Below are 23077 nucleotides of genomic sequence, written 5' to 3' on the forward strand. Positions count from 1 at the left end.
ATCTATCTTTATTTCCCTCGTTTTCGGCCAGCAAAGAGGAGCAATTGGAAATAATGCAGTGAGGACAGATGAGCACAAAGACAAGGCACTGGGGCAGTGGGAAATTGAGATGCAGGGACTTAAAACTGGCCAAGACCCGAGCAAAAGGGAAAAGGGGCCGAAAGTTTGGACTGAGCCTTAAGCTGCTTGCCGGCAGAGACTGCAGTTCGGGGCTTAAATGCAGCCAACTGCAAACTCAAATGCCATCAGCTGTCGGGTTGAGAACGAGTATCAGGTATGTTAACCTGCGATATCGAAGGGTTTTATTTCGGTGACAAAGCAAGCACAAAACAATGTGCATCAACAGTTAAAATTATGATCCGAAAAATGCATTAGCACTCAGTTCTCACCTTCCGATAGTTTGGAATAGCAAATTTATTCCAACGCTCTTAAAAAATATTGAACTAAAAGCATTTTTAAGCGTAGTATTTTATTAATAAAATAATAATCTATATACATAAAACAAAACGAGAAGGTATTGTTTCATGAATACACAGCTATGCAAATATTTTTATGGCACACTATTTATCATGGGTGAGTACAACGAGTATTGAAGCTATTGTTTTTCATAACGTGTTAAAATTGCATAGATATCGGGAATATTAAATCTATATAGAGGCTTATAAGTTAACTAACGGTTAATAGGATAGCATATGTATACTCATGGTAGGGTTGGGAAAACATCTCTAGGGGGCACCATCGATAGTTTTAGCTATCGATAGTGGCCACAATCAATATTATCGAAACTATCGAAAATCAGAAAGAATAAACAAAAAATTTTGAAAACGAAAGAAAATTAAAAAACGTAAACGTAAAACATTCAATGTCGAGCATTAATGTTTAAGATACCAAGTGTTCCATATAATATAGAGAACCAGACTGCTTTATTCCTCAAAAATACCGAAAATCACATAAAACTTAAAATTTTTTCTGAGCAATACTATCGATAATGGGCCAAAACAACTCATTTGTAAGCCATCGATAGTATTGATAGTGCTATCGATCGTAATAACTCTACAAAATTGAATGAAATTAATGCAAAATGTGCTATGTATCCTAACGTAGGATACATTTAATAATTTACTTGACTCGGTTGAATATGCAACGCCTGCAATTGATTTTTCCAAAAATCAGCTGTCAAATTCCTATCAACTTGTCTAAATTATTTGGCTGTTTACCCCCCCACCAAAATCATACGTGTCCCGCAGGGCAAACGTTAATTCGATTTGAGGGCATATCTCAACTCGCTATATATATTTGTACACATATATGTGTTCCAGCAGATCCTGTTCCCCGAGTGGCAACCTCAATTTACCCATTTCGACAGTCCCGATGGCATAAGCGAATTCATCCATTAAAGCTGCCAGCAGCGTACATAAAGCCAAACAATTCCCCTAACTACCCAAATTGATCAATTTCAATTCACTGCAAATAGCCTGGGCGTGATTTGTTGGGGTGGCTCGGTGGCCCGTAATGTCGCCCCTGGTTGGTAATGTTTGGCAATATAAAAACTTTTTGTACTTTTACGATATAGGAGCTATGGTCTCACTCTCTCTCGCTATAACAAAAAAAAATAAAATATAAAACGAGAACGACACCTTTGCCAAAGTAGCTTACTACAAATTTGTCAAAGCCGGGCAGCAAATCGAAAACAAAAACGTGAAGCCAAGTACAAACTCCAATCGCAGGCAATAGCACGCACAGAAGGCGAAGTTTGCATTTCGAATAGCAAGTTCCCTGCTGCTGAGTGGATTTTTTCTGTGTGTGGTGCCATAAGTTTGAGTTTAGAGAATGGTCAACTATCTGGGCAATGGACTTGTGACCTATGGACTATTTCTGAGCCTTCCTGTGAGAATGTTGATGTATGCGGTCTTCATTTACCTGGCCAATGTGGCGGCCCTGTTGCAATTGATCCAGGAACTTTTGATCCTAATGCTGCAACTGCAACTGGTGGCGATCAGATACATGTACCATCCCCGGCCCTTTGTGGGTACACCATTTCGAGAGAGCCTTCTGGACACCATGCAGTTCCTCATGAGCGGATGGAGCTTGCTGCTGCACTTGCTCGCCCAATCCTTGAGCGTCCCGTGCGCCGTTCTGGGACGACTCAGCCGGGTTTTCCGCATCTGCGCCCGTAGTCGCACCTGGGCGACCATGCTGCAGACCAACTGAAGAACTTTGGAAACCCTGGAAACCCTGGAAAACCCCCAACGCTGAAAAATTATCCTGCGAGAGCAATAAACGTTCCCAAGTGAATGAAATTTAATGCTCATTTTGTGGACTCAAATCCGCATTCTTTAGCGAGGTACTTGATGAACAGGAGGGTATTTGGGTACATGGCAACATTGTCAGAAAATGAAAAAAAAATTTATATTTAAACTAGCTTTGTGCACCTTTTAAAATCAAATATATTCTACTGGAAAATTGGCAGTAGAATATGAAATATATATTTATCTATACATATAAAACTATCGTTTATGAGTTGAGAATCAATATTTAGCCAAAACCAATAAAGATATAGTACTTAAAATTGTCGGTGTATTTTGTGAAGATGGTATCTGTTTATTATTTTGACGTTTTGAAAATTGGTTTATTAGGCTTGATCTTAAAACAATTTTTGACAAATTGACAATAATAACAGACATTAATTTTTTACAATCTGATGCACCTTATGTTTATCAAATCAAAATGTTAATTGTACAATAAAGTATGCCATGTAATCATTTCTTTTAGCAAGAATCCTTATTTTAATCTTTTTTTAGTAGCGAGTATTCTTTAGTCGAATCTATCGTTTCTACATTTTTGGGAGCGGAATGCCGCCAAATGCATCCGCATTCGCATTCGCTTTTAGCGTGCGCAATTACACTTGAAGAAATCCTGGGGATTTCATGCGAAAATCCATTTGTCACAATGCCGAGTACGTGAGGCAGCGCAGCAGCTGCAGCAGTGCGTGTAAATGTGTCGTCCGGGCAGAGCGCGAGTCCTTCGGGTCGTCCTTTGGCCCGTCCCGTCCCGTGCCGTCCCATGCTCTCCGGACCTGTCCCGTCCTGTCCCATGGATCCTTTGCATCCTCCGCAAGCTGCACAGCTGCACAGATGCAGCTGCAGTGCCGTTGCTCTATCACAATGACACTTCATTTCAGTTGGCCTCTGCGGCAAGGAGTCAGTAGTCCTCGATGCTTTGCCCAAAAATATATGTGCACATCTACATGCCCTCGTATCTCCGCATCCACATCCGCATCTGTAGCTGTATCTGTATCCGCTCCTGCATTTGTATCTGTATCTGTGGCTGTTTCTGTATCTGTTTCTGTAAATGTGGTCATTGCCGGGAGCCTTTGGATGAGAAAATAGCTCTGGATTACTTGAAGCCGACCCAGTGCGTTCGCTTAATGGAGCTCCTCCAAAGGCTCCAAAAGCCAGTCAGCCGCCCCGGAGGAGGGCAGCTCGAAGCGTATTGGCAACGTAAACCGATTCTCGGATTCTCGGTTTGTTGGAATCCTGGATTCTTAGATTTCGGCAATCAAGTACAATTCAAACGGCCATGGCATCCAGGATCAAAGGTCAAAGGTTTCAAGGAGTGGGAGTAGCCATAGAAAGCGGAGCTTTAATATAAGCTTTAAGTGGGCGCATAAGTACACTTATTCGAAAATTGGGTACTTGAAAGATTATTATGACTTTTCTTTATGATTGACCAAAGGTGCCCAATTTTTATATGACTTAAAAGATTTATAAAGATTTTTTATTATTGCTGGTATTGTACAAATGCATGTGCTGCTGCTATAAGAAGTACCTTAAATGAAATATAGGGTTTTTTCATATTTTACAACTCTTTTTCTTTATACCAATGTTATGTATCTTTACAGTATAAAGTTTACACTTATAGGATCCTCAGATTTCAACACGTTATTCCTTATAAATCCTTTAAGTAACGACTTTTGTTCAAGTATTATTCATGACCAGGCAGCTTTGTTATTTTAGTCTAAAATATGAACAATTAACCTTCTGACGAGGCCAAGACTCTTCATAAAAAGTATGCCACAATAGAAGCCTGCCATCGCCCCTTGGCCCAGAACAAAGGACGAAGGATTTAAATTAAAAGTACTTTACTCTAGCCCTTGATCTGTGCAATCCGCCCTCGCTTTTCACAGATTTCAAGTGCGAAAGCGAACGCCGCACAAGTTTTCATAATCATGAATATTGTTTATCGCCCTGTGAGCAGCTCAGAACCCCCAGCCTTTGCAAGTGCATTTGAGCATAATGAGATAGACTATGGACTCCGGTCTCCAGACTCCAGACTCCGGCGGAGTTGAGTTGGGCTGAGCCGGAGTTGAGTTGCAGTTTAAGCCGCTCGCTAAGTGCTAAGTGAAAAATAACCGTGGCCATAACAAAAAAGGCTTAAAAAAGAAAAGTGACCTTTAGACACTTGACATCGCAACGGATGGCGAACGGATATGGTCTTTAAGCCCCGCGTAGTGTTAAAAAAAAAGAAGAGGAAAACCCCTTTAATTGGCTGGCCACGGTATTTTCATAATATGTTGTTTCAAGAGTTTACAGCGTATTTACACATAGAATTACATAAATGCTGAGCGCATTAACTTTAATTGAAAAGTATTTTTAATTAATAAATTTCAACACGTTGGCGCCAGCCCAGCACACATAATTGCAAGTAGGCATTAAAAAGTGCCCACTCCTCCGGCCAAAGGGCAATCATCACAACAATAACAATATAATGTCAGCACAAACAACTGCATCCGATAAATATATATGTATATGTACATACATGTACTACATATATACTCCATAGTACATTGTATTGATATGTCAGACAACAACAATGGCAAACGGAACAGCGACCAGCGGAAAAAAGGTTAATTGACCAACAAATAACTTAATTAAATCAAATGAAAATTAAACAATTCAATTTTTAATGAGGTTCGCTGGTTTTGACCTCGTTTCAATTATGAAAAGCAAGCACAATGGGCACAAGTGCCCGGAGTAGGCAGCTCAGCTCCCGGATGACTGATTGGACGGATGGACGACTGGACGGCAGGAAGGCCAGCTGGAGGTCGTTCCGCCCGTTCGGAAAAGCGGAAAATTGGAAAAGTGGCGGTGGCACAGCACTGACAGCTCTATTAAAATTTCGAATACCCTCAATTTTGACCGCCCTCTCAGTTTCACCGGTAACTTTCTCTGCCCAAAAAAATGGTCAGTTCGAAACTATTAATTACAGGTGGTTAACAAAAAAGGTTAAGTTAAGAATGGAATTTCCTGGTGTAGGCCGGAACACTGAAACACGTGTGATCTACTAATTGCTGAACTACTTAATTATAGCTTTGGAATGTCCCAAAATACTCATTAACTGAAATTGGGATTCCTTTTCCGGAAAACTTCAAAAACTATATTACCTGGAATTGAGTAATTTTAAGCTGATGTTTTATTTACAATTAGAGAGCAACTTTAAAATGTTTCTAACACTAAATTAATTTAAAATGAGAATCCTACTTAAATATATTTTAAAAATATTATCTTTAAGTCGGCTTAAATATGTCATTATAAAATGTAACCCTATACATAAAAAACGAGTTAATAAATTTTAGTATTACCTATTTATGATTTTAAGAAATATTATTTAAAGCAAATGCTTCAAATATTTAAATCAGATAACCAAATAATTAAGCCTATAATTTCAGCAATTCGGAGAGCGAAAATTAAACACCATTTACGTTAATTTATGGAAATATTTGTAACTTTCGAGATAAAATCGCCATCGCTGTAAATAAAGCCCTGTTGAATCAATAATTAATTTTTAATGATTTACAACGTGACAACTGCTTGTTCGGGGATAATTCAATAATATAGCAGATCAACTATCAAAACTGAAACACTCCCTTCGCTTTAACAATTCACAAACCGAATACGTTTTGCCATTCAGCAACCGTTGGGAGTGAAGTTCATAAAAAATACATAAATTATGTAAATTGATTAAAAAATCAGCATACCTCGGCAATAAAATGATTATAGAACAGAATGAATAAACAATGGCCACTTGCAAAACTGCAACAACTGCAGGACAGCACTTATAGAAGAACAATTTACAACTGCCGAGTGGCAATTGAAACTAAGACCATCGAGGAATGTATTTTATTTGATTTTACATTTTACTTGCTCCCTTTTTTGTCTGCCCTCGTTGCTGTTGTTATTGGCTGTTATTGTTGGGCGTTTAATGAATTTTATTGATTGCAAATACAAAATAAGAACAGCATCACGCAAATGGAAACCATTTACAGCTTAAAAATATTTAATTACCAACCACCCCGCGAATGGGCTGGGGATTTCGTGGGTTGGATGAAGGGGTCAAATTGTGGAGTTGGGTCGAAATGTTTCAGGTCTTGCCACCAAATTGCAATTAATCTTCTTTTAACAGCAAACTTTTGATCCGCTTTATTTGCATTTCGCGGCGGCCCACCGTGGAGGGAAAATAACGAAAACGCTTGTCATAAAAAATTATCAAGGGTTAAAAATTATGTTACGCGTTTCATTTTGGTCGCTGCGAAAATGATTTATGCAAAATCTGTGTGCCCCTTAAAAATGAATATAAATTGTGCAATTTCATGTTGCTGCTCTGTCCTGCTTCCTCTTCAACTTGCCTCAACTTTTTGTGTCCGGCAAATTAATTTAAAAGCAGCAACAATAAGTGAAATAACAAACTGCGAAAGGGTCGTCGGTGGTGCTTCCTGGGCATTATTTATAATCTCACAAATTGAAAAGGTTTTCTAATCAAAAAATCCACATTAGCCGATAATAATTTTCTGTAAGCCCAGGTAACCGGGATAGTAGCCACTGGCATAGCCGTAATATCCAGGCGATTGTTGGCCATAGTAGCCGTTGTAGGGATAGCCAGGATAGCCAGACCATGGGTAACCATTGGCCCAGTTGAGGAAGGGAAAACCGGTGATGCCGCCGCTAAAGAAGATGCCACGCCTTCTTCGACGCCCCCGCCCCACCGGATGCAGATTCCACACGGAAGCAGATCCGTCCCGCACCGCAGAGCCGCCAATTTCCTGCTCCAATGACAGCAAATCCGTTTTTACATCGCCAACTGGTGCCACATCCTTGTCAACAGCCGACGCGCCACTCAAGTGCGTGCCCAGCAGCAGAATCGTCTGCAGCACCGCCAGCAACAACAGCATATTTAAATATTTAAAATTCAACGCTGAAAATATGATATTTATATTTAATTCAATCGACAAACCGCGTCAGTGCCTCACACACAACTGCCAGTCAAAGAGTCGTCGATGTTTCCTATTTATATGTGGGGTCAATGTGGATTGAATTTAATGGCAACACCATTTTCGTTTGTTTTAAAGCGCGCTTATTGAGGGCAGCGTAAATTGATTTATTGAAAAACAACAATAAAAAATATGTCAAGACAAAAAAGGCTCTAACAATTTAGACGATTTAGATGAAGCAATCAATGTGGTTTGGAGGCAGAAATACAAGTATAATGAATATGGTATACTCTTTTTTCTATTATATTTTTTATGTATATAAATCAAGCTGATTAACCAGCATGCTGATAAAATAATCCCATTAAACCGGCACATTTTTTAATATCTTTATCACACAAAAAATTCTTTAATTTCTGTTCACTATCAGCAGCGTTTAATTTAAAGCGAGCCAATAAAACTCTTTAAAAAAATGGATAATGAAATATCATACAAAAACAAGAACATAAAAATTGAATATGAAAATCAATGTGGAAAGGCAGCACATTCAACCTGTTAAAGCTACTCAAGTCGAGTACAAGTTCGGAAAAAATCGTCTAATCTGGCTTTGTGGCTTGACCAGGAACCCCAAACACTCTCTTGATGCCTAAACCTAAATCGCTTTATGAACCGAATTATGAAGGCTTGACAGCACTTGTCTGACATTCGTCGCAAACACCCGCAAACACCCTTAAACACACCCATTCCGCCATTCATTTGCCAGACCTTGTGTCCCTTTTCACACATTACGCATACGCCACGTTGTTGCGTTCTGTTCGCTTTGCTAGCTCGTTGGTTGCCAATTGACACATTTTATGTTCAGATATGCGTAAATAACAATTATTGTAATTTTTCAAAGCGCTCGTTGCGAGACAAAGCGTAGACTTGTGACAATTCAGCGATAATACATAAAAGCGTAACCTTAACCGACAGCGTGTGAACCTTGAACTTGAGTGACAGAGGGCAAAAAAGGCACCGGATGCCTTTATTTTCTTGTTCTATATGTATAGTACTCACTCCCTATTCATATATGTTTGGTATATATACTATGTTCTACAGGATGTGTCGATGTGCCCCTGTCGGCGGGTATGTGCTTGCCAATGTGTCAACATTTTAGATTGCCTTGCATGATTTGCAAGAAAAATGAAGACAATAGTTGAGTTTTACACTCTCCACTCGACAACCGCAACAAGAAAAACAATAAAAACAAGTAAAACAAAGCCAAGTACCGCTGTCAGCGTGTCACGCGATTTGTTGCCTTTGAACGAGTATGAAATGAATATATTTGTCATAAAGGAAAGTCATGGCCCGCTGTTTGTGGGTGTCGTCGAGTTCTTTTTGCCCGATTAACAAGTGCAGAGGCTAAAGGGTGAAGGGCTGAATGGGGGTTGCACAACTAATTGCTACCCAGTAAGCTGCTTATGTCTGGTTGGTTTACGGGAAACTAAATTCCCCAGGCAGAGGGATTTTGTTTTTTACTGTTAACCCTACCTATTACTATTTTAAAGCAATAATTTTAGGTTGTGGGTTTTATTTTATTGCACGGATATTCTACGAAAAATTGTCATTTTTGTACAGTTTTTTTTGTTGGTATGTCTTACAAGTAATCCTCAAAAAAATATATATGTATATAAAACTTCCCACTTAAAATTAAGAATCAACCCTCAGCAAAATCTACTTTGATGACACTTTTAAATTGTGTTAACATTGCATTTATAGTACTGTATATTTACTTTCTAAGGTACATTTTGGGGTCTCCTAGTTATAATATAAAACAGAAAATTAATGGTTACCTTCATTAATATCGAAAATATTTCTGTAACATTTGGTTTTAATTTGATTCGTTTAATATAACCTTTTCCCAAGGCCAATATCCCCAATCGAAAACCCTCAACAATCACGTCGAACAAAGGACCCCTGCAATGAGAAATCAGAATTGGGTTAGTTCCGTCTCCGTCGCATTTTAATTCTATTTGCACATTCGGGCGAAACTTACAAATACAAAGGCGAACTATAAACAATGGCAGCGGAACGAGAACAAGAAATTGCGTTGCCCAGATAACTTCAACAACTTTTCGCGATTTCCGCGACTAGCGACTTTTGTATTGTGTGCATTTGTCTGCGTGCGTATCTGTGTTCGATGAGTCCTTGTCTCAGTGCCTGTGTCTGTGTGCGGGTGTATCTGTGTGTCAACAAATGACTCGAATGAAATTTATAAGCAAAGTTAGCTGAACGCAGTGGCAGTGGCGAAAGTTGATAAGGGTTCGGTGGTAAATGAAGTTTTTCCCCAAAAAGCCAGGGAGCCAGCTCATCCCAAGATGCCAAGTAATACGAACTGGGTCGAAAATGGGGATGAGAATGAGGCATAGTTGTGGTACCCAGTCTTTTAGTCTCCCAAGTTCAACAGGAGGCCAATAACATGGCCAATGTATTAATTTACGCAAGTCAAATTCAAACTTTGAGTTGAGTTAATTAAATGCCCGGCCACTGGAGTAGAGCTTAACTCAAATAGAAACTAATGATAAAAGGCAACGGTCAAGAAAGGAGCTTGGCAGTTGGATAGATTCTTAGAAGCCGAAGCCCGGAGATAACGGCGACTGGCCAATCGACCGGACCAGGAAATGGTCAAGCTTCCATCTTGTGAATAATAAGCCCAAATCCCTGAATACGCTTTGAAAAGGCTATGTGGCATGCTTCAACTTGGCCGGAACAAGTGCAAATGTTAGCCAGTCAAACCCTGAAGCAGTGAACCTATTGTGTTCATTGAATTCTGAGAAGTTCCCAGCTCTATCTGAACTTATACAATCGAAAGGATGAAAGCTTAGGTATTTTCAGGAAAAGCTGTGAATTTAACCAATAAAAAAATAGGAATTTCATTTTTATCTAAACTCTTTTAAGAAATTCAGTTAGTATAATATACTTTGAAAATATTTTTGTATATTCTAAAGCTTATATTCTAAAGAGATACAATATATTTAAGCACACATAACGTTTGAAGCTTAATAAAAGAATATGTGCTTTTTTTATTTGTTTTTCAAGACTGTATAATTTTGATGGAATTTCGAATTTGTTTCACCGCAAAACGATATTAAAAACCTCTCGATTGAAACAGTTGAACTGCAGTTAATCCTCAACCACCCGCATTCCTTCGTATTTTTCATACTTTTCCGGAATTGGCGAAAAGTTGTGAGAAGGAGAGAGCGGGCTTAAAGAAAATACCACCACGGAGTGCAACACAATACCGATTTAATTAATAATTATAATCATATTTGCAGTCGCTGCCTTGCAACCAATACTTTGTGGACACACGCGCACAAAATTCAATTAACTCTTTCATTAGTGCGGCAATCGCAATCGTTGTATGCAACTCATGCGCTTTATTAAAAACGTATTTGTTTCGGGACTTCTGGCGAGACTTCTCGAGTGCGAAGGGACCCGGGGAAAAGGACCCCGACTCTGAAAGTCATTCTGGCTCGACAAAAAGTTGGTTTTGACATTTGCTCGACCGTATTATGACACTTAATGAGAAAGTTTTGTATTAATATTGGTAAACGAACTAAATGGGCGAGTCAATTACCCCATTTCTCACCCATAGCTCAGCAATTTTTTATTTAATTAGCGTTGATTTACGCTTTGTTAGGCCATAAAACAGGGCTAAGGGCAAAGCCATTGTGAAGGCATAAACGTGAATATGTTTATGTGTAAACGATTGTGCAGAGGGAAAAATTATGTCTAAGAAAGGGATTTTAAAACACCTAATATTTGAATTCTTTTTACTATATACTAAATTATTAATTCTTTAAAAGGAACTTCAGAAATGGCACATGTAAGAAAAAAAATTAAAATATGTAGCATACTTTTAGACATCTAATAAAGTGATTTGTAATTACTAAAACTAGATTTTTCAAACCAGCAACTAAGGCAAATTTTAGAAAATATTTATTAATTTTATTCCAAAATGTCTTAAGAAACAATACAAGTTATAGAAAATAAATTTTAAAAACCTAATCTGTTGGAAATATAACACAAATTTATTTAGCCTACTTTTAGACACCTATTGTATGGACTTAAGACATATTTTTCTAAAACTTTTCCCAAAATTGACCTTTTTTATAAGCAATAAAAAGTAGTTTTCAAAGTATATGCATAATTTTTCCGCGTGCTTATATCTTTGATCTATAATGTTCACATCGAGGCGCATTTTGCTTAATCATCATTTGGCGACCCCTCCCCCGACGACAATCTTTTTTATATCCCCGTGGTAATGACAGGTTGCGAGACAAAAAGTAACTTTTTCAATTTGATATAGCTTAATTGTTATGGTTGTTGCCCTGCGCCGTGTTTGTTGTTGCTATTATTATTATGACAGGGCACTTTGCGATGTCATTGTCGCTGTCTCACAGCCAGAGTGTCGGCTAATGTGTCGCCCGTTATTGGGGCTTCCCCCGAAAAGGTTACTTTGTTTCTTTTTTGGTTTTTTACTTTGTTTTGGTATGACTTTTATGACATCGTAGCCGGCCAATAAATAAAGCATGACGCCCAGCAGCCGTCGTCTCCTTACTCCAAGGACTCGAAGGATACCCGTACGGATTTTCCCTTTCACCCTTCGGGGAGTTTTCCCCACGCTCTCACCGCTGTGGTGGGCCCAAACAAATGCCAAAGTAATCAGCTGGTTAGCTGACTGCTGCCTTTCCTGCTGCCCCCCTGCAAGAAGTCAAAAAGCAGTTTGGCAGAGTGTGTGGCAGCTTTAAATTCGTGCAGTCAGCACACAAAGAACACCGCAGACCCTCAGACCCCTCAGAGCACCTCAGATCCCCATAGAACCCCTTAGACCCTTCAGAGCCCCCTTCGCCCCCTTCAGTCACACTCGACACAACTTAACTCTTGAACACATGCCGCCAGCAGGCACATGGAGGAGAAACTTTTGTGACGAGGACGCCGAGGACGAGGACAGCCAACAATGAAGACGACGACCAAAACTTGCACTCGCAGCCCACACACACACGTGCACGGAAAGAAAATACCTTTCCAAGGACAGACTTTACCACAAAATCAAGATTGAGAAGATTCGGAAGTCACCCAGGGTGGTGGGTTATTCGAAAATAAGGTAACGAAGAGAAGTAAGTTAAGTAAAGTAAGGTTCAGAAACCTATTTTGGTGAGGGTGGCACTTATAGTTGGATTAAATCAATGTTGTTCATCGTTACAATAAAATATTTTAAAGTGTGAACTATTATACCTCTGGCTTTTTTTTATGAATTATTAATTGCATGATAGGTGGCAGAAAATATATTATTCATAACTTTATTGGTTAGCTTAAATAAAAAAATCAAATATTATTTACAATAACCACAACCAAAACCCTCTAAATATTTTTGTATAAGCCTTATTTCACTCAAAAGTATAAACTCATTATAATCATTTACTCTAAGGAGATAGGTAGATTTTTTTTGGTTATAATTTATTAAAAGACTTCTTCTAGACCATTTCCATTTTAATTTTGTAATTTAGTTTCCGTTGTTCATATTTTCTTTTTCAGCAGATAGTTTTTTTCCGTTTTTCCTCTTAGTGCACAAACATATCCACGCAGTCATATAGAATACGGTCCCTAAAGTTAAGGGATCGCACAATGGTCAATAAGTGGAGCAGTTTGTATGAAAATTGGGTCACCAACCGGCATTGAAATTGGCATTTCAAAAAGCTGCTTGTAATTGATATTTGAATTGGAATCGATAACGGTTTGAGTTTTGGGTGGCCCTACTAACTTGAAAACAATGGCAATATCGATCGATAAAAGTTATCAGCCTAATTGAATATTTCACATACCTACAAAGCAGCGACAAAATATCCCCCGTCGAATTCCCAATCGCCAATTAAAGTTATATGAATGATTCCTACCGACATTCATCGACTTAACTGCCCACTGTGCAATGGCCGTTTGAGATGCTGGATGGGTAATTAGCCGTATTGAATTTTTGGCATAGAAATATACAAAGAATACCAAAACTTTGTTTTGTGCGCTCTGTGGCTGCCAGAGAATTTCACAACTTGTCAAATTTTACGTTGCTCCCCCAGACGAACACACACAAACTACTTTTGGGTTTTCCTGGGGTTCTCGCAAGTCGGACGGAATGCTTTCCCAAGTGCCCAACTGTCCGTTGGTCCTTGTGTCCGTCCGTAACTCTGTCCGTTTGTCCGTATGTCCATTTGTCCGTCCGTCTGACCATTCGGTCCATTTCTGTTGCTTTTGCTGTTGGCCCAGCCTCTTGGTCAGTAGTTTACTGTCCGTGTCCAGCCCCCTCGATACATTTGTGCTACGTGACTGGTTACAATGCGTTAGGGGAAAGGGTAGAAAACTACGGCTGAGGGCCAGGGATTCGAGTGCCCCTACCCGCAAAACAACCTATACAATTTGTTGGTCTGAAATTGATTTGGCTTAATTCGTGCACATTTTAAATTTGCCAAACGGACCCAAGCCCTCTCACTCCGAAAACGAATATTGTGTTCAAGCGAAAAATGCTGGATCTAACACTTTTTCGACTACGAAATACCTTCCGTTCAACTTTGTTGCTTCTTAAACAGTTTTATTAGTGAAGGAAAAGTTTTTAATTTAATTTGTATGCGGGTCTGAACTACTTAATGACAGTGGTTAAAAGTTAAATAACCCATTCTCTATTAATGAAGCCTAATGGACTTCCTACAGATTATGACCAATTTAATTGGGTAAAATATATTTGTTAAGTTTGTTAGAACTTACAAACCTCCTAACTGTTTCTGAAATTTTTAAATTGAATTGAATTTTTGGAATGTATTATTGTTGTTTAGAACTTTATTGACATGACTCGTAATAAAAAACAATTTAAGCAACAAACATAAGTGGACAAATTATAAGTTGGCACTCAATAAAAAATATTTCAGTAATAATCATGTTATTTACAAACCATTGTACAGAATTGATAGCCACAAGAAGAAAGATTACTGAAGTATTTCTTTGTATCACTAACTTACTAACTTTGTTAACTTAAGTATTATTTCGCAAAGATTCTATAAAATACATTGTACAAAAACCATATTATATAAATATAGGTTGAGTAGAGAAGATTTTTCTTCGGGCACCATAGTTCAAATAAGTTATCTTCCATGCAGGTACCATTAAACTTCAATTTTATAGACCTGTAAGCTGAATAATTCCAAGTAAATATTACCTCAAATAGTGTTTCAACATTTATCGGTTATAAATTAAATATACCCGATACAAAACAAAACAATACAAACAGAACACAGATACAAATGCAGCCACGTAAATATGTGTATTCACATAATTTGAAGTCATGATGAAAGCGGGTTGGGAAAAATGAGGTGGAAAAGCTGGCGGCTTCCCTGGGGTGCATTTAGGTCTAAAGCGGCATTTAAAATATTTACACAGTTGCCGCAAAACTATGTGCACACACACACACACACGCGTACGCACAAATACTAACATGCATAATACATTTTGCTCATTATAACGGCAAACATTCGCATTTGGGGTTTTTCGGGGGCGTTGAAAACACATAGTTGCTCGCAGCCAAAATTGAGAAGCCCCAAAAACCCATACCCAAACCATACACAAATATTCAGAGTTTAGTTTGTTATTTGTATTAATGATGGCAAAGAAGCGAAAAAGCGCAAGAACTAATACGAAACTTCGTTAATATGAAACGACAAAACTACTTAAAAACTTTCACATGCCATAAGTCGATCCGACGCAGGCACAGAACCCAAAAAACCGAAACCAAATCCCAATCCCAGACCCAAAACTCAAGACTCTAGACTGAGGTAAGCCCGCGCAAATAGTAGTAGCAGGAAAAGCAGCAGGAAAATGGGAAATGGCAGCGGCAACGAAAACTAAAGTAAATACCTAACAACAAGCAAATCCCTTGATGAGTTATTAAATCATTTTAAGCCACTTACAACTAAAAACAAATTGAAATATCACGCAATACCTGTGAGAGTTGAGCGCGAGACCCACGCGACTACCCGCACCACCCAAAAACCACCCGACCCAACCCATCCGCCACCCGCTGAGTTCTGTTGGTGGTGCTAATGTTGCTGTTCTTGCTTGTAGCAGGCCAAACGTAACAACTTAATAACGTACTAAGCCTCAAACACAAATATGAATACCAGGGCCAAGCTGGCAGAGCTGTTACGCCCCCAGCCGCCCCGAAATCCGTATAGCCTGGTGGCATTTTTCGACTGCTCACCTCAACTACCACTTACAAAAATTGGGGAATACACGTTAACCCCCCACACAGAGAAATAATATTTTAAATAATACAATTTTATATATCAGAAATAAATATATATGTAAAGCAATCCTCTTGAAACTAAGAATGAAGTCAAGACCAATTTCACAAAATCGATTCTACGATTAAATGAATGTATATATAAAGAAGGTTTTAAAATAATATAATAATATAAAGTGATTATATGTACCCTAAGATGGTCCAATTTAAATGGTTGTTATGTTCACCGACAAGATCTTAAATCTGATTATTTAAATTTAAAGAATAAAGCACTCTTTTTTTAACCATCTCATCTTTGCGTTTGAACCATCTAAAATAAGCTGAAAATATTTAATATAAATACTTAAATATTTAAAAAAATGTTTTATATTTGAAAAATGAATTTATCCCAAAACATAATATTATAATATTCTGGTCTATAATTACTTTTCCCGCCGTGCACACGCACCACATACCAAACCGAAAGTGCTTTCTGGTTGCCTGCGTAGATGCGCCGGCTTCTGATTCTCATTCAGCTCTTCTTCTGCTCCTGGCCCGCCCCAAAAACGCTAATAACTTTTAAGCTGCGCCCAAACTTTTTTCAGCCAACATCCGCCCAGTCACCTCAACGCACCACCCACCATTCCCCCACTCGCATATTTCCTGCCCCTCTTGAGCGGTTCTCTCGTGCCTGACGATGCGACTTCCGCCGTTACCCCATTCACTTTAGCTGCTTAGCACAGTGGTCTAGATTGTGGTTTTCTAAATTCTAATAAACTCTGCTTTGTTCAACAGCCACCAAATTGCAAAATATAATAACGATGAGGAGTAATAATGGCCTTTAATTATATTTTATTATTTAAGAAGCTTTAGAGGATAGCCAAACCAAAGAGAGCTATTGAAAGTCAAAATGTCATAGTTTAGGAAAAAATATTAAGCTCGAAAATACAAGCCCTTTTGACAGACTTTCTTTTTGTAACATATTTATGACACTACACCAAATTGTAAGTTCTCGTGCGCGACAACTATGCGTGTACGTAATATTTTTGAGGGAGCTATTCGTATACAAGTTATTTCAATTATATTTGTAATTATACATAATCTAAAAAAGAAGTCATTACACAATAGATTTTAATAAATTTACAAAAAAAAAAATTTTAGATACATCCACGCGACGACAACGCTTATATGTAATATTTTTGAAGATTAAAAATTATAAGTTCTTTTAATGTTACTTGTTATAATCTGTACAGAACAAAAGTGATACCATAAAATGGGGCACCCTTTCGATTACTTAAATAAATTTATTTAATATACATATTTATAATATACATATTTAATAGTCTCTGTTTAATTATATCCTAAGCCGCCATAATTATTTTTTATATTGTTCAGTGGTGACTTCAAATGGTTCCCATTTTTTTAGTCTCTAGTTTGTGTCAAATACTTTGGGATCTTGAAATAGTAAAATAGTTAAAGGGAATAAAACCAAGGTGCAAAGGTGCTAGATTGGGCCAGAGTAAAAGTCTGCCTATTCCCGGTGGGGAGGCTTGTTGAAAACTTGCTCGATAGTTGGGTGCGACGTGCACCCACACACTTGCACTGCCCCACACACACACTGTCGTATTTGCCCAGCCAAGCCTACATGTGTATACACACGGAAAACTTGACTCGCAGCCCGAAAGTCAGACGCATCGCGAAAAGCGACTGAGGCTGAGGCTGAGGAAAAGCGACGTGTTTGCAGCGCAAGCAAAACTTTTCATTTAACTTCTTTTTTTTCCTGTGGCACAGAAGGCGGTGAAAATGGAGGTTTTCCTGCGATCCCGCCCCGTGGAACTACCAGCATTAATATTGTTTTGTGTGCGAAAAATCAGCCAAAATTACGACACTTGAGTGTGTAAAAAGTTGCGCGCGCTGCTCATCCTTTAGAACTTCCCTTTCGCTCACACAAATCGAAAAGTAAAAGAAAAGTAACGTCGGGGGTGGGGAAAAAAGTGAAAAGTAGCAGGAAAAGTTTGGCGAACGGAGTCGCAGCGAGAGCCACGCAAAACAGCGAAAGACAGCAGAAAACTTGGCCAAAACCGGCTGGCGACGGTGTCGAAAGGGGCCCTGCCAGCCTTGTCTATCACAGATAGCATCCTGCCGAGGCAGCTGAAAGGACACTGGAGGATCCACTGGGGGAAATGTAATAAGATATTGGGATCAATTGGATGTTGGTAATTGGATATTAGAAACATTTACGTTTCAACAAGAGCTATGCTTCGACTTTCTTAACATAAGAATCAGATCACAATCAGAAAACAGATATATCTAACATATATGTATATGTTAGTTGGGGCAATTTTGAATAGTTCGACTTTGAAATTTATATTAAGTTATAACTGTTCCTCAACGAATAATATACATTGGTTACACATTTATTTTCCTAACACTTACCTTTAATTTATTTCGTTACCTTATGTTACATATGTTTCTTAAAATTGTATTATATTATACCTACTAGTTGTTGTGAGGATGCCCAATATAATTTTTCAACAATTACTAACTAAATCACTATAAAATTTAATTTAACTAAATTTGAAAAGTATAATTGCATACTTAAGATATTGTATCGATTTTTGTCAACCAAAAATATACATTTAATTAGTGGAATAATACTAAGAAAAGAAAATTACCCTTAGGTGTCTAAAAGTATGCAGTGAATTAGGGACAATCGTCTTTCGCAATGAATTAATTTTACTTCTGAGCTAAAAATATATTTTTGCATACTTTTATACACCTAAAATGAAATAAAATACCTTTTTATAGTACAAAAACAATCTATTCGGGGACATTTTTGAATGCTTCGGTATAAATTTTAATGCAATTTTTTCCTCTGCATATGAAAGCAGAATCTTGAGCTGCAGCCTTAAGCAGCTGAAAGTAGGTGGTCTAAATGGATAGGAGTGGGCTGGAAGCCACAGACATCTTTGATGGCTCGCTGTGAGCTTGGTGCTCCGTTCTCCGTTCTCGGGGCTCGTAGTTTGCTTTCCCTACTTTTGCCAGTTTACACGCACCGCTGGGATTTCACAGTGGCAAAGAGGCGAAAAAGTTACCATGATCCATTAACGTTAATTGTTTGGCGGCGGTGGTGGCGTCGATGGCGAAGTCGGCGCAGAAGTCGAGACAACTTGCTTGGGATTTGCTCGACACGGCAGCAACTACAACTACAACTTAACAATGGAAAGCGAAAAGGAAAAGGAGCTGAGGCGCCACCAAACATTCGAGGCTCGGCGAGGTGTGTATTACAATGACAGGGCAGGAAAGTTTTTCGGCACACATACCGCCCCTGGATCCCCGGTGAAAAGCCAAGGAAACAGAAAACAGACAAACCTGAAGACACGGAGCCCCGGAGTTGACTAAATTCAATTAGAGCTGGCCCAAATTGGCATGCGCACACCTGTCATTCGGCTTGATAATGATGCATCTGGTGCGGCCAACAAAAACTACGCCAGTCCTTTGCCAACTTTGTCCTTTGTCAGCGAGAAGTTTAACCCATTTAAAAAGCAAAATTCAATCAATTTTGTACTCATACATGGGTGGAATGGAAGGTAAAGTGGTGGCTAAATAAAAAAGGTGGCTGGTACTCAATTCAGCAAGTAAATAAAGTTTGATTTGAAATAAAATATAAGGGTTTCATTTTCAATTAGCTTTTAAAATGTAAAGCAAAAGTTATTTTGAAATCAATTAAAAAAGTTTCTAAAAGTATGCAATGACATCTAATTCAAAATATATTGTTGCATACTTTTAGGCACCTTGTTAAGTTATTACTTTGGCCCTTAAATATTAATACAGGTTTATATATTCCCAAAAGTATTTATTTCTGGGTACTTCAAAACGGATAAAGCAAAATTCTCGTAATTTTTAAGTAATTGAAAGCCCACCTTTTCGCCCCCGCAAACTCACACTCTGCCAAACTAAATCAATTAAAGTTATTCAAGCAAAATTAAACTCCTCCCAAACTCGCCCAGAAACTTGGAAACAAGACATGCAGAAACGGAAAGAAGAAAAAATGAAGGGAGAACCGGGCGGCTTTTCACACTTGTTAATCACATTTTCGCGTCTTAAGCAAATAGCTGGCATACTCTGGTGCCCCCGACTCGTTGTAATTAAGCGGCTTAGGCGTTTGAAAGCCTCTGCGGCACAAAGGGGCTGCCTGCTTTTAGGCTTTCGGGCGCCACAAAACCAAGGTCGCTGCCATTGCTCCTCAGAGTCTTCCGAGGGCAGTTTATCGAATAAAAAAAAACAATAAGCACGGGGCCAAGGGGGCAGTATGGGGCAGTACGGGGAGTGCTGGCGGTGGGCACAGTCCAGCTCACACTTCATTGTTCCCAACTTGGCGCTGAGGGGAACAATAAAACTGAAGTGGCTGCAGGGATAGGGATGCCCGCCTGTGACCCACGGCCTCTTCAGAGGGGTATGTCCTTGCAGCACTGATCAAAATAAAGCTTGGTGATATGAAGAGCTTATAAAAACATGTTTAATATGCACAGCCTAGGTCCATAATGATACTACAGCTTCCTTTTGGAGTAAAAATCACTCCTGATATTACGATTGGTTCCTATTTTATTTCAAATACTTTTATGAAACATTTTTAACTCCTTATAAATGTACTTTTGCTAACAAACAACAAATGCTATATGTGTATCACATTTTATTTTATTAGTACCTTTTAGCTGGTTTAAAAGGTTATACTTAAACTAAAAATAAAGTATAAATAGGATTATGAAGAACCAAAACAATAATTTTTTAAAGAACAGCTAGCTTATGAATATCTTTTATATAAAAACATCTTCGGCAAGTATTTAAAAGTTATTTTCTTTAAAGAGTTTCTATAAAGTATATCCTGTTACACTGAAAAAAAATCTTAAGATAATTAGTTTTGTACGCATTAGAATACACTTAGAGTTAAGGAAATTGGGCATGTAGTTTTAAAATTCATTATCAATTATTTGTACAACAATTTTGTATCCCGCTTGTCTTTTAACATCTTATTAATCAGTAATCAGTTTCATTATGAATCATATTTTTTCACAGTGTTTGTATACAAAGTGGGGGCGAAATGGGCCATGTGCGGCCAGTGGCTGGACCGGGCAAAGTTGGCATAATTATTTCATTAACACTTAACAAGTGGCCAAGCCGAGTCTGGCGGGATCCGGAATAGAGGTCCGGGTTCGGGCCCGGGATTCTGGGTCCGGGTTCCGGGGGAGAATACGGGTTGCTGTCCGTCGGCGGAGCGCAAAAACTTTCGCATTACGCATTTGTGTGCAATTTTCAAATTAACAATTGTTAATTTCGCTCTTGTTGCCAGCCTCGCTTTCTTTTATGCTTTCCTTTTTCCCATCATGCGGGCGGCTAACAAAACAAAACGTAAAATGAACACAACAAAGTTTAACAAAAAAGAAATTACAAATATATAAATTTGACCGTTTGCCTTTTAAAAATACATTTTTTTCTTGTCCTGTCGTCGGTTTTCTTCCTTAATTTTATATTTTTTTCTCTTACCAACTTTTTATTGCGTGTTTAGCATAATTTTTTAATAATTACATTTCTGTGTGCTTGACCAAAAAAAATACAAAAATTCCAAGACAAGAGGGGGGGTTTTCGAAATAAGAAAGAAACCCAGGAATAATAATAAGCAACAAGCAGAGGAAGAAGGAAACGAAACGAAACGCGCTCGTTGACTGTGGGCTAAAAGTTTAGCAAAGTTTATTTGCATTACTGACAAACTGTTTAATTAGGGATTTTTTCTTAGATTTTTCAGCAGCGAAACTTTGCGGCAGGATGTGCCTACATGCCCATCTGTGTACGAGAGTATCTGTGTTTGCGTTTCAGAGTGAGTGTGTGTGTGTGTTTGTGTTTGTGTTCCATCGCCACAAATACAATTAAACATGGTAGGCGGGAGTGCACACAACGAAACCAAAATAAAATCATCCTTAATCTGGCCAACGTGTGTTGAGGTCGGAGGTTGGGGGCTCCAGAGTGCTTTTCCCCTACGTTGGCTAATTGATATGATATTCCTGTCAGGCTGCGAATTTAAGTTTATTAAAACGCGCTTCGATTTAATGGACCTTTTTGGTAAAAAGTTAATCTATTTTTCGCATTATATACCATAACATATAATCCCTTCCGTACTAATTCGATTATGCAGTTAATGCTTATGCTGATTTAACAAATTATTATTCTTTTTACAACTACTTTTTCGTGTAACAACTAAAATCGCTTGGAAAGTATTTATGTACTGCACTCCAAAGTTAATATAATTGTTTTTCACCTAGAGTTAGAAGTACTCGTACAGAAAACGCAATAAAACAATAAACTACTTCAATTAGGCAGCAAGCCAATCAATGGGTAACCGTCAAAAGTGTACTGAAAAATACAGCTCAAGGGAAGACAATTTTTCGATTTATTCGACCATAAACGTATCAAAAATAGGAGATAAAGTTCTGCAAACCGAAGGTATAATGCACTGAGTTTTTATGATACAAAGCAGTGTAAGCTTAAAAACGTGTATAAAATAACACGGAAAAGTTGATTTATAATCAGGGCGTTGAAAAACCCTAAAATGTACTCCAATAAAAGTATAAATGGGGGGTTTAAAATAATTTAAGCATAAACAAAGAAGTTTTTGTCATTTTAACGGATTAGGTGTTTATTTATTAGGTGTTTATTTATGTTAAAGTTTTATATTTCAAATAATTGTGTATAATAATGAAACCATCCTAACTTTAAAGCTTAAAAAAATAAAAATATTTGAGAGTCTGTCTATCGCCATTTAATATATTAAAAACCGTAAAAGCATATTACTTTTTCTTTATTTTTCTATAAATATCTATATTTATTTGGTGATTTTTCCAGAGCGCTGCAAAGTGCTGACGATAATGTTATTACCCTATTCTATTCGCATTGTTATTTCACACTGGTCGAAATAGCCCGAGCATCTGTGGGATTGTCAGCATGATGGAATAACAGCAAAGAGGGGCCACAACCGCAGACGGACAGATAGCCGGAAGGACAGATGGACGGACAGGCTTCCACATTCTGATAGCAACTGTCAGTCACTCAAGCAGCCCGTTAACCAGGCAGCCAAGCGTTAGGACCTGGTCTAGCTGAGCAGGGCAACGGCGCAGAATTTTCTCGCATCATTGTAATTGTTAATTACCCAGATATTTATTCTGGTTTTTTTCGTCTTCTGTTGTGCCGAAGAATCCCCGCCTTTTAATACGCACGCACGCACAGAGCAATTTGGCCAGCTGCTGTTGCCAGGGGCTCGTGCATATTTATGCTTATGGCCACGTCTTCTGGCCAAGCCACGAAAGGAGCGCTGATTTGGCCGCCACACGCAGCTAACAAGGGCTGACCACCCATTCCGCCCACACAAACACGTCAACACCAAACAACGTCGTCATGCCGTTTGGCAGGGGGTGGAAAATGCTTGTGGAGGGGTAGTGCACTGGAAGAAATATTTATAA

General features: G+C 38.4%; 2 protein-coding genes across 2 annotated transcripts; one reads left to right on the forward strand and one right to left on the reverse strand.

The window, feature by feature from the left end:
• Positions 1–1677: 1677 nt before the first annotated feature.
• Positions 1678–2448, forward strand: LOC119560657. The gene has a single exon (XM_037874225.1). The coding sequence runs from the start codon at positions 1831–1833 to the stop codon at positions 2209–2211; it is 381 nt and encodes a 126-aa protein (XP_037730153.1). The 5' UTR covers positions 1678–1830; the 3' UTR covers positions 2212–2448.
• Positions 2449–6327: 3879 nt separating this feature from the next.
• Positions 6328–7300, reverse strand: LOC119560630. Its single transcript, XM_037874173.1, has one exon. The coding sequence runs from the start codon at positions 7226–7228 to the stop codon at positions 6830–6832; it is 399 nt and encodes a 132-aa protein (XP_037730101.1). The 5' UTR covers positions 7229–7300; the 3' UTR covers positions 6328–6829.
• Between the last annotated feature and the right edge of the window lie 15777 nt (positions 7301–23077).

The sequence above is a fragment of the Drosophila subpulchrella genome, unplaced genomic scaffold (assembly GCF_014743375.2).
Source record: "Drosophila subpulchrella strain 33 F10 #4 breed RU33 unplaced genomic scaffold, RU_Dsub_v1.1 Primary Assembly Seq354, whole genome shotgun sequence".
Classification (NCBI taxonomy): domain Eukaryota; kingdom Metazoa; phylum Arthropoda; class Insecta; order Diptera; family Drosophilidae; genus Drosophila; species Drosophila subpulchrella.